The sequence below is a fragment of the Anopheles coustani genome, chromosome 3 (assembly GCF_943734705.1).
Source record: "Anopheles coustani chromosome 3, idAnoCousDA_361_x.2, whole genome shotgun sequence".
Classification (NCBI taxonomy): domain Eukaryota; kingdom Metazoa; phylum Arthropoda; class Insecta; order Diptera; family Culicidae; genus Anopheles; species Anopheles coustani.
In genome coordinates, this window is record NC_071288.1 from 17,207,994 (window position 1) to 17,219,893 (window position 11,900).

General features: G+C 47.8%; 4 protein-coding genes across 4 annotated transcripts; 1 reads left to right on the plus strand and 3 right to left on the minus strand.

Moving 5' to 3' along the window:
• Window positions 1-168: 168 nt before the first annotated feature.
• LOC131258732 (sphingosine-1-phosphate lyase) lies at window positions 169-2,416 on the plus strand. Its single transcript, XM_058260109.1, has 3 exons — window positions 169-1,771; window positions 1,844-1,990; window positions 2,059-2,416. The coding sequence occupies exons 1-3, from the start codon at window positions 531-533 to the stop codon at window positions 2,294-2,296; spliced, it is 1,626 nt and encodes a 541-aa protein (XP_058116092.1). The 5' UTR covers window positions 169-530; the 3' UTR covers window positions 2,297-2,416.
• A 57-nt stretch (window positions 2,417-2,473) lies between these two features.
• LOC131272027 (bile salt-activated lipase-like) lies at window positions 2,474-4,304 on the minus strand. The gene is made up of 2 exons (XM_058273639.1): window positions 2,788-4,304; window positions 2,474-2,724 (listed from the first exon to the last, which is right to left on the minus strand). Exons 1-2 carry the CDS (start codon window positions 4,302-4,304, stop codon window positions 2,538-2,540), a joined length of 1,704 nt encoding a protein of 567 aa, XP_058129622.1. The 3' UTR covers window positions 2,474-2,537.
• Window positions 4,305-5,055: 751 nt separating this feature from the next.
• On the minus strand, window positions 5,056-7,174 carry LOC131258731 (juvenile hormone esterase-like). The gene is made up of 3 exons (XM_058260107.1): window positions 7,110-7,174; window positions 6,836-7,022; window positions 5,056-6,757 (listed from the first exon to the last, which is right to left on the minus strand). The coding sequence occupies exons 2-3, from the start codon at window positions 6,893-6,895 to the stop codon at window positions 5,129-5,131; spliced, it is 1,689 nt and encodes a 562-aa protein (XP_058116090.1). The 5' UTR covers window positions 6,896-7,022; window positions 7,110-7,174; the 3' UTR covers window positions 5,056-5,128.
• A 996-nt stretch (window positions 7,175-8,170) lies between these two features.
• Window positions 8,171-11,849, minus strand: LOC131258727 (poly [ADP-ribose] polymerase-like). Its single transcript, XM_058260103.1, has 5 exons — window positions 11,312-11,849; window positions 10,917-11,226; window positions 10,663-10,857; window positions 9,554-10,600; window positions 8,171-9,479 (listed from the first exon to the last, which is right to left on the minus strand). The coding sequence occupies exons 1-5, from the start codon at window positions 11,595-11,597 to the stop codon at window positions 8,186-8,188; spliced, it is 3,132 nt and encodes a 1,043-aa protein (XP_058116086.1). The 5' UTR covers window positions 11,598-11,849; the 3' UTR covers window positions 8,171-8,185.
• Between the last annotated feature and the right edge of the window lie 51 nt (window positions 11,850-11,900).

The window sequence follows — 11,900 nt, forward strand, 5'->3', positions numbered from 1 at the left end:
ACCATCAGATAAATGAGAAAAGATTGCATAAAATTAAAGTTGAACATAACATGCACTCAGCATTTAAAATTTACGCAAATGTTTTTTTGTTTTATAAAACTTTATGAGCTAACCTGCTGTTACTTTGTAATGGAGTCAAAACAGTTACCATCCTTCAGAACTGAACCAAAAGTTTACAATCAAGTAAAGAGGAACCTCTCTGAAACAAGCAATATTCAACTCATATCAGTTGTCCCTTATATGGGACACAAAGCGACTGACCATCCACGGTTAGCCGCGCCTTGTTCTTTGTTAGAAAAACATTAGAATCCCTTTTGGTGTATCATTCCTACCCGTCGGTTAAATTGCTCCTTCTGCCATGTTAGTATACTAGTAGTGTAACCGTTAATCTTCTCGTTATCATCCATGCATCGGACTTATCAGTGAGCAGCCTTATCGGAGATTGCACCTCAAAAGTTGATCGTTGTACCCTTGCGAACAGAGAAAAACATTCTCATAGCAAGCCGGCAGCACGCTAGTGTCGCAAAGACATGGAACCCCACGTAAGGCTCGTTACGGGATCGATTGATCGTGTTTTCACTGGTCGGCAGCCGTGGCAGATTGTTGCCATCACCACGACGACGGTGCTCGGTACGATCTGGCTCTGGCAAGTGCTGTTTCAAGAGGAGAGTGTTTACCAGCGAGCCAAAAAGAAGGTGTTCAAACTAGCCCGGCTTATACCCGCTGTGCGCCGGAGGGTCGACGCTGAAATCGAGAAGATCAACGATGGCTTTGTAAAGGACATCAGCCAGAAGGGTAACTACTACGCGGAGCTACCGAATGATGGAATAGGACACGGGGAAATACTGAAGAAAGTGGACGACTATCTCGAACTCGGTCATTACCGCTGGAAGGAGGGCTTTATCTCCGGTGCCGTTTACTACTACAACCCAGAGCTGATAAAGCTGGTGACAGAAGTTTATGGTAAGGCGTCGTACACTAACCCGTTACATCCCGATGTGTTCCCGGGGGTGTGCAAAATGGAAGCTGAAGTCGTACGGATGACCGCAAACCTGTTCCATGGTAGTCCGTCCGCCTGCGGTACCATGACAACGGGTGGCACAGAATCAATCATGATGGCATGCAAAGCGTACCGCGATTATGCTCATGAAAATCGTGGGATTACGAAACCGAACATGGTGCTTCCTGTAACAGCGCACACAGGATTCGACAAAGCGGCTAAATATTTGGGAATTTTCACAAAGGTAGTCCCGGTGCACGCCGATTCGACGGAGGTGAACATTGCGGCGATGGAACGAGCCATCAATCGGAACACGGTCATGCTTGTCGGTTCGGCACCCAACTTCCCGTACGGCACAATGGACGACATCGAGGCAATTGCAAAGCTTGGCCGGAAGTACAACATCCCCGTGCATGTCGACGCCTGTTTGGGTGGATTCTTGATCATTTTCATGAAACGTGCCGGCTATCCTGTTCGTCCGTTTGACTTTAGCATCCCCGGCGTGACGAGCATTTCGGCAGACACGCACAAGTACGGCTACACCCCGAAGGGGTCATCTGTGATCCTTTACTCAAAGAAGGTATACCGTCACTATCAGTACACGGTGACAACGGACTGGCCTGGCGGCGTGTACGGATCCCCGACGGTGAACGGGTCTCGCGCCGGAGGGATCATCGCAGCCACGTGGGCAACCATGATGAACTTTGGGCTGGACGGTTACGTCGAGGCAACGAAGCGTATCATCGACACGACGCGTTACATCGAACAACAGTAAGTGGTTATTGAAGCCGCCGTAAAGTTGCGGAATGAGAAAGTCATCGACTGCCTCTTCTCTCCCACCAGACTTCGTGCCATTAAAAACATCTTCATCTTCGGCACGCCGGCAACGAGCGTGATCGGCATCGGGTCGAGAGACTTTGACATTTATCTGCTCGGAGGTGAATTGAACAGCCTAGGATGGAATTTGAACTCATTGCAGTTTCCTTCCGGGTAAGCGCCAGCTTCAAAGGTTTTCACGTTTTCCATAAACCAACTTGATCATATTCCATTCGCTTCAGCATACACATCTGCGTGACGTACATGCACACCGAGAACGGTGTGGCGGAAAAGTTCATCGAGCACGTGCGCGCGAAGGTGGCGCTTATCATGCAAAATCCCACCAAACCCGTGGAAGGTAAGATGGCAATCTACGGCGTGGCTCAGTCCGTCCCGGATCGCGAGCTGATAGGAGATTTTACAAGATGCTTCATCGACTCGATGTACTACACACCGGTCGATAAGCAAGCGACCAAGTGAAGTAGGCGTTGAATTTATCAAAATATACATCACAGTTCAATGAAAGGAAAAAACCAATCCGACTCAAAGTCGTCTTAAATAAAGGTTTCATTTCTCGAAGAAGTGAGTAAGTAACACTGATCGTTTTTCTTTAAAAAAAAAAACATCACTTCTCATCAAGTATTTTTCAAGTTACATCATCTTTTCTTCGTTGAAGCCTAAATAACATCCAAGTGGATGGTAGTGAACGAAATCTTAAGAGTTAAATTTCGAACGGCGCATTGGCGTACGTTTGCTGGAGGTTGTACCAAAGAGACATTCTGGTAGGATTTGGTGATTGCTGCCATGGTACTAAGTCGTGTCCGATGGAAAGATAGCCTGCCCCGTCGGACCCCACCGTAGGCCATTGCATGTTTTGCAATAATGCATCCTGCACTGGTGTTGGATTGCTGGAAGAAATAATGCATGTCATAGCGATAACGGTCCAAGGAATCCCTTAGCTGTCTGCTTACCCGGTCCGAGCAAAGTTGGTCCACATCCGCACGACACGACTGCTCACGGTGTTCGCATGACTAGTCGGCGAGATCGGTTCCAGCATAGCTGCCGGTATGTGGAACTGGTACGGTAACTCATCCGTGTGTATCGCGCCCGGGTGCGTAACACCGAAGATTTTCTTGTACAGATTCAAATCTCCATCGTACGCGAACTGGTAATAGTACAGTGGCACTGACGGAGCGGCCTGTGCATGCAGTCGCACCGTCTGATCGATGGCGAACAGAAACTGATGGTCAGTTTGGTACACCGTCCACTCGTAGTCCACACTCGCATCGAGTGGTCTACCCTGCCAATAGTGGTTCCGGAATTCATTACTAATCTGCGTCGATGCCGCACTGCCAGGTGAAACATTCCAGAAGAAGGGAACCAAAAGGTGCGGATTGGCGTTGAACTGTGGCTTGACGGTGGGATCTATAGCGTTCTCGAGGGCCGTAAAAAACCCACCCTCCAGATCGGTGTACCCTACCATGAAGGGGACTCGATGGCCACGTCCACGGATCAACTCAATCGGACGCTGTCGAACGATGGTCTCTTCGGGTGCGTCGAATGGCTCAACGACTGGCCCAAAGTCGATCGGACGCAGAAACCGAGGCACGGGAATTGTAAACGCTGCCTCCTGGAAGGGAATAAATTGCTCTGCCGGGATGGACCTCAACTGCTCCACGTAGACGCTACTGTCTGTGCCAAAACCGAGCGCCGAGGCGATACGGTCGGCGTAGAATCGCGGCTCTGGTTGAAAGGCGTACGGAACCAGCGTGGTGCTGCTTTGGGCGATCGCTCTATGGAACAGGCCTTCATCGGCCGGTGCGTCAGCAAGCACCAACAAATGGACCAACGCAGCACCGGCTGAATTACCAAACAGCGTCACATTGCTTGGATCACCACCGAACGCGGCTATGTTTGCTCGGACCCATCGAAGCGCCTGCAGACAATCCTTCAGCCCCCAATTTCCCTGGGCATACCGATCGCCGGTGCTGAGGAATCCCAACGCTCCCAGTCGGTAGTTGATCGTTACCAGTACCACGTTTTCCTGCACCAGCTTCTCTGGACCGAACTCGTCGCTGTTGCCTGAATTGGCACCGTATCCGCCTCCATGGATCCACAGCATCACGGGCCGTTGGCCCACAAGCAGCTGGGTGTAGATGTTCAGAAACAGGCAATCTTCACTACCACGCACCGCTCCCGGGATCACGCTCGCCTGCAGACAATCCGACCCGTGGCTAGACCCATCACGTACCCCTGTCCACCCGCCATGGGGGACGGGATTCCGAAAACGTCTCGTCCCTACCGGTGGTTCTGCGTACGGAATTCCTTTGAACGAATAGTAACTACAAAACAGGCCACACGATTCGGTTGTTCCTTGCACTTGACCAGCAGGGCTGGTGATAATCGGTCTCGCGGGATCCTGCGAGGCAACGTAACAAACAGCTATCAACACGAACACAATAATCTCCCCTACAGCACGGAACAACATTCTGCGATGAGGGCCTGCTCTAGTGACGTCAGTTACGCGTGTTTGTGGTCAAGAGTCGACCGTATCTGGATGATGGTGTGAAATCGGACCCCTGCAACGTGTCTGGAACCTTTTATAATAAGATCAACATCACAATGTGCCATTGGAAAGAGGGAAGCATTAACGGCCCAGTCGGGGTACGCATTATCGATAAGATAATGGTATCATGATGCGGACGTTTTGTTTAACTGCGAAAGCAAATTCGCATTTTATAGCTATGGATAATCGAATTATAATCATACTTTACTCCCGAATCGCACCTGGTGGTACTATCGGTTGTAAAAATTGTATTTACGAAGGAGATTTCGCTTGTTTTTAAATCCACCTTTAAGCAAGTCTCAGATCAGATATTCGGATTTGATCAAAGGCCAACATTTCCAGTACTATTTTCGAATGTGTGTATGATACTGCAATCCGTAAGTTGTTGAAGATCCTTTTCGTCTGGTCAACACCACTTAGCGGAGCCAGCTTCAACAGAGCAACTAACTCTAAATCAGACGCGTAGAACATTATTATTTCAACCGGATTCGTATCCATTGAATGCCTTCATGTTAATAGAAACAATTGAGGTTCGGATAAGATATATGGAGTCGCATCGGGGGGGCAGACCGAAAACGGATATGCTCTAGGAGGCGGTCAGTCAATGTAATAGAATCAACGACACCAAATTATGTATGAAATTGTATCCTTTAATGTCCTATCGATTTAGACCGCGAAACAAGCGATCGCTCGTATATAACCTCTTATGATAATCAGATGCGTTTGTGCGACCGGGACTATAGCCCTCAGTTGCGCGGGAAACGGAACGGATCGTTGGCATAGCGCGCCTCGAGATCATGCCAAACGGCCGTACGCTGTCCGTTCGGGTTGACGCTGGTCGTCAGGTCGTGCCCAATGTCCATGTAGTTCACGGTGGCGGAGGTGACCGGCAGCCACTGGCGGCTCTGCAGCAGTGTGTCGACCGCGTTCGGGGTCGGATTGCCGAACCGGGCAAAGTTGGTGAACATACGGACGAACCGGTTGCTTACGGTACGGGCATGATTCGTCGGCAGGATTGGCGAGAGCGTAAGGTCGGTCACCGACCACAGGTACGGGATATCATCGGCATGCATCGCACCGGGCCAGCTGCCTAGCAGCAGCAAGCGCTTGACCAGGTTGAGGTCACCATCGAAGCTGAACTGGTAGTAGTAGGTCGGGGCGGAGGATCGCTGGGCATGCAGACGGATCGTCTTGTCAATGCCGTAGATGAACTGCTGGTCGGTGTGGAAGGTGAGCCACTCGACCATGATGTTGTCGTTCAGCGGCCGATCCTGCCAGTACGCATTGCGCAAGCCCTGGCTGACGGCAGCCGATGCGGCCGTACCGTGCGGAATGTTCCAGAAGTGCGGCACGAAGTAATCCGGGTTCTGCGTGAACGATTGCCACACGGTGCTATCGATCGTGTGCTCGTACACCATGAACAGACTCTCCATGCTCATGTATCCGGCAATGAATGGGACGTGGTTGAACGTGCCGGCGTTGAGGATATCGATCGGCAGCTGGGTAAGGAAGGTTTCTTCCGGCGAGTTAACCGGTTCCGCATTGGGGACAAAGTCGAACGGTTTGAAGCCACGCGGGATCGGAATGTCCAACCAGCCATCCTGAGCGTTGATCAGCGACTCGATGGGTGTATTGCGAAGGCTCTGCACCAACTGGGCGCTATCGTGCGAGTAACCGAACTTATCGGCCAGATGGTAGGCCAACTCACGCGGTCGGTACTGGAACGCCCATGGCACCAGGGCCGTGCCGGACTGGGCGATCGCCTTGTGGAACAGACCGGACGCCTTCTGCGACAGGACGAGGAAGTGCACGGCCACTCCACCGGCACTCTCACCGAAGATGGTCACGTTGTTCGGATCGCCGCCGAAAGCCGCAATGTTCTGGCGCACCCACTGCAGCGCCATCACGCAATCCTTCATGCCCCAGTTTCCGGCCGCGTGCGTGTCGTCCGTGCTGAAGAATCCAAGAATGCCGAGACGGTAGTTGATCGTGACGACCACTACGTCTTCCGGTACCAGGTTGTCAGGGCCATAGATCCACGAGTTGCCGGAACCCCCGGTGAACGAGCCACCGTGAATCCAAACCATAACCGGGCGCGATCCGATCAAGTTCTGCGTGTACACATTCAGGTAGAGACAGTCCTCACTGCCCGACACACCGCCTAGGAAACCGCCCGACGGGCAGGTTTCCCTGTGCTCGCTACCATCCTTCACTCCCTGCCAGCCCTGGTGCGGACGGGGGTTGCGGAAGCGCAAATCACCGACCGGAGGCTGCGCGTACGGGATTCCGTTGAACGCGAAATAGCTACAGAACAGGCCGCAGCTGGACGTTACACCTTGGATCTGGCCCCCACTGGTGTTAATGATAGGACGGGACTAAAAGGAACAAAACAAGCAAATGTACCGTGCTTGTTAATTTTATCGAAGAGCTTCCCTACGGAGTGGTTAACCTACCGCATCCTGCGCGTGCGCAGCGATGGCCAACAACGACAAGATTACTGCAAACTTGAGCATCCTTCCGACGCAGAACTGGCGGCCGCAGGTGTACGACCCCTTTTTATATGGTTTCCAGCTTCGCAGACTTTTCTTGCTTCTTTTCTTACTTCTCACCAACGCGGGGGACGGATCGGACTACCTTATCCTATCAGAGACCGATAAGCTTTATTATCCACCTTTGGCACGTTAAAATACTACGATTAGAAAAGGGCTCGAACGATCGGTTACCAACCATTCTCTCTGCGCAGGTTTCCGAGTCTTGTACCATGCCACAGTAGAAGGCTTTGTATATTTTTTGCGGCCGTTTTCGATGACGTAGGACTTCAAAGGCATGGGGAATTCCTTAAAACTGGCTCGCATGTTTGTGCGACCGCAACACAGATTAAACTATGCACGCGTTGTTTGTCTCGACGGCATTAAACAATCGGTGATAAATTAAAGACCCCCCTGCTAGAACGGCGATTGCACATGCTATCTATTAAATGTCCTTTACTGTTACAATAGTAGTGGAAAAAATTGATGAAATAACGATAGATAGTGTAGTGTACGAAACATGTTGAAAGCCTGTGGCAAATAAGAATAGCTTGAAATTATAACTGAATTGAAGAAACATCAATTATTGTGTATTATAGAATTGTATCGTCAGATATTAACTTTTTTACCGGTCTATATGTTTCATCATACGCTTATACTTAAACCGTTCGAGCTGTAGTCACGTGTGGTTCCATAGTTTATTCAAAAAAATAAATCGACAACCGAATATATTACTGAAGTGTACAACTTTTAAATCGACTTCACATTCTTTACAAACTTGTATACAATGACCTGTATGCAATGTTCCGTTGGACAATTTGTAATATAACCATCGAATCAAAGTAGGCCATCAAAGTACGTGAGTTACATATAAGTATTTGGGCAGAAAACACGTAGCAATTAGTAATCTACTATCTTTTCAATTTGACGATTCAAATCGAGATTGATTAGGATTGTGATCACTCCAATCCGAGATTCTGCTTTGACTGGCGTGCGGTCAGGTCAATAGGTTGATCCGGACGGCTGTTATAAGTTTATTTATAAGTTTTAGTAATATGTATGTTAGGAACGGTTTTCATTCCCAACGCCAGCTGTCACTTCGGCTTGAGGTCAGCCATCGCCTCCGGGTCGAGTTTATAAATAAGGGAAGTCGGGGCAAAAATGGCCAGTCGCGAATACATTTTTGGTCCGCTCCAGTTAAGCGCACCCATAAATCCTTTAAGCTTCATTTTTATTCGCGCTCGTTAGGACCACTACTGGTTTCGCTTTTTCAAATTATACTTTGTACAAAAATTTCATTTTTAAAAGATACTGGCTGTTCACTTGGGCCACGTCGTAAACGATAAATTCGTTATACAGTAACGAGCTGTCCATGCTCTCATTGGTAACACCTTTGCCGAGCGGAATTTCCACTCCATCTGGCCGGATGTGTGATGCGGTCGGGTCCGGTTGTGTACGACCAATACCTTTGACGCTGTGCCTGCCGGATGGTAACTTTTCCACGTAACTGGCTCGCGTATACTCTTGCATATCCCCGAGTGCCACTTCGCACAACAGCATCAATCCCTTCGAATCGGCCGGATTGGTGAAGCAGTAGTTCGCCGACTTCGATACCATGTCGGCAAAGTAGATACCCTTGCCGAACATATACCCCGTTGCAGGTGCCTCTGGAGGAGCTATTTTGAGACCATTGGACAAAATCCCGACGAAGTTGGTGAGGCGCGAACCATGCCAAAGTAGCTTACGGTTATGTAGTCCCCGGAAAGGCTCATAGCGTTTATCTTCGTCTTGTCTTTTCACGCAGAAAACTTCCTCAATTTCCAGTTCATAATCCTTGTGCGTTGCGGCGTGCGTGTTTCGAACGTACTGCTGAAGCAAAGCAAAGTCTTCCGTGCTCCGGTCCATCGGTTCGATGTTCGTTTTCAACCGTTCGTAGTGTACGTCCAGCACGCTTTTGCCATCATTCGATTTGTCAACATTTAGCAACGAATATGCGAACTCTATTTGCATTAAATTTTCAAGCATCGCTAGCTTTTCCTTTATCTGGGCCACCGTATCGATCACATTAACGGAGTTAAGGCCGAAATTGTGAGGAACAAAAGAGTAGAACCGGTTTGAAGCATCTATAAATTGCGTCGGTGATCCTCTGCCAGCAATCAACAGTGCAATCTCGGACAGCACAGTCATAGCAGACTGTAACTGACGCTGCGACAGCTTGCCGAGTGGCATCTTCTCCATGTCCAGTTCGAACTCGAGCATTACACGATTCATTTCCTCCACGTTGAAAATCATACGCATCAGATCCTGAACCGCGGGTTTCAGATTTGATTTGACCGCACTATCTTCCGTCAATGATTTCATATTTTTTTCACTGTAGTCAATTTCGATCGGGAAAAAAAGGCCCGCTTGTTTTTTATATGGTGAATCATGCCGAATCCAATTGTTGCGTGTTTTTTGAAAAAATAATTCGTGAAATTCTTCCACGGCTCCATTGGCATTCTTAAATTCCTGCAACTTATGACTACCGATGGTTGTCCCGATGCGGCCCCATGCTCGGAATAACCAGTACCTAAAATGAAAATGCGAAACAAATAATAATTTTTGAGAGATGTGTTTAAAATTATAATAACACTATACACTCACATCTCTTTGTTGTCCTCTTCTAAAACCTGCATCTTGTAGTAAGAATTTAAATCCCGCTGTATGTCCACCAAATTCAAAACGCAGTTGTAAATTACATCCCCTTTTTTGTACACGTGCGCTTGTTCTGTAAGTCCTGAGTCTGGATCGACGATAAGGCCACTTTTCATTTGAAATTTCATCTTTGAAGGAAGCGATTTGACTGCCTCCGACTTAGTCGGGGAGCGTGTATGTGGATCCGAACCCCAGTCGCAAATCGCCTGGCTAGCGATAAGGGACAGCACATCCCCGCCAGTGACACTTTCGATGAATGTTTCCAGTACTACCTGAATCTGCAGGTCTTTTGCCTCCTGTATTCGGCTGCTCATAAGTTGTACTTCTTCTTTGGTGGAAATGATGGCGGCAGTATGTTTAGTGATTTCTTGCACCACTTTGCCTCCCATTTGTAAGATTTTTGCAGTCAGTTGCTTCTCCGTTTTTGCCGGTTTGCCTATTATGACAAACTGCATATTAGCCAGCGGTTGTTGCTTAGTTTTATTTCGTTCCTTGATACTTCTTTCTCCATTAAACGGTACTTGCGTCATTTGGCGAATGATACGATTGCCCAAGACGCACTCGTACTCTCGGAAAATTATATACTTTTTCTTCAGATCGGCACTAATCTCCGTTTTTCTACGCAGTGGAACCGTTACTTTGTTGAGGCATTTCGTCCACTTTGTAAGGCTCCCCCTGCAGACGTAGGCCGTCTCTTGAAATTCAAACTGTCCACCACAGTTTGGGCAACATTCTAGCGCCCCAAACATCATAACGTCGCAGAGTTGATCCAATATCGCATCCAGCCCGGACGGAACGTTTTGATCGTTATATCGCAGTGCCCTCACGAGATCTAACTTGTCGATATTGAATGCCTTCAACCGATCACGAAGTGCGTAGAAGGCTTTCTGCTGCTCGGCAATTTGTTGTTCTTGTGTTGTTGCAACACTTCCATCTACCATGCTTTTTAATCCCAATTTGGTCTTCTTTGCAGGTACGTCATCGTCATCTAAAACACTGCAATAAAAAAACATCAGTTTAATACAATTTATAGTTCACTTAATTCATTGTTTACTCACTAAACAACTTCGTGGGATTGAGCCAGTCTGGGCTTTTCCATCGAACTACACGCCGAAACCAAGTCGATGGTTTCAATGGCCTGATGATCGGTTATCTTTTTTGTCAAGGATCCCGTAGTTACAACTCCACTGTTTACCGTACTTTTTAATTCCAATTGATTATTCTTTTTAGATGCATAATCATCGTCTAAGACACTGCAATAAACATAAACATCATTAGTTTAATAAAAAATTAAATTCGTGTGCTTACTTACTGAACAACTTCGTGGGAACTACACCCAGAAACCAAATCGATTGTTTCGAGGTCCTTGTGCTTGGTTTGCTGTCCTACCGTAGACTCCTCACGGAAGCATACAAAGTGAAAACATGCGTCCTTGCCATCTATAGTTTCCTTAACGAACTCATCCTTTTCAATTATTCTGTTACATTTTGAGCAAGAAATTGACATCGCTGTAGAACATTCACCCTCATTGATATCCTTTTTTGTTTTATCGGGTTTGATTTCTTTATCTGCTTCATCTTCGGATGATGATACTTCAAAGGCAGCGATGGTAACGGTAGAAGCTGAATAAGCACATAGAAAACTCGTTAAAATTAAACATGGAATTTAAACTATGAAATATGCATCGGAGTTTTCAGACAAACATACCAATCTTATCGCGCAGCCTTATCTGATCCTCATATCGTAGCTGTTGGAAGCGCGCTATTTCCCATTCGGATACGGGTAGCGAATCATTTTCTTCATTGGTCGACTGTGCTCGATTGAAGAAACAACCCTCGTGGTGCCATGCCGGTATTTTACCATCGAAACCCGTTGCCTGTACAATGACACCCAGCCGTAGCACGTCCTTGTCTATTGTGTTATTACAAGTTCTGCACCGTGAGCGATTACTTTTAGAGTACTCCGCTATAAATGGCAACTTTTGGTCTCCCATATTGAAAAGGCGTACGTGGACTTAGATATAACTACGCCGTCATTGATGGTCGACGAATACGGTGTTACTTGGATGCATCGGGTAACTTAGCCGAAATCACCTAGACAGATTACGAGCACCTGAGGAAGACCAAACCACACTGCACTTCAAGATCTGGCATGAAGTAATGGTTTTGAGTGACTCTCGGCCCGCACATCTTTATTATTGCCAAGTACTTTTAATTTCTCAAGAGGAACACTATTATTGCGCGAATGAAATCCAAAGCTTCGTTTCGAAATGCGCACTACACCAACTGCGTTATTG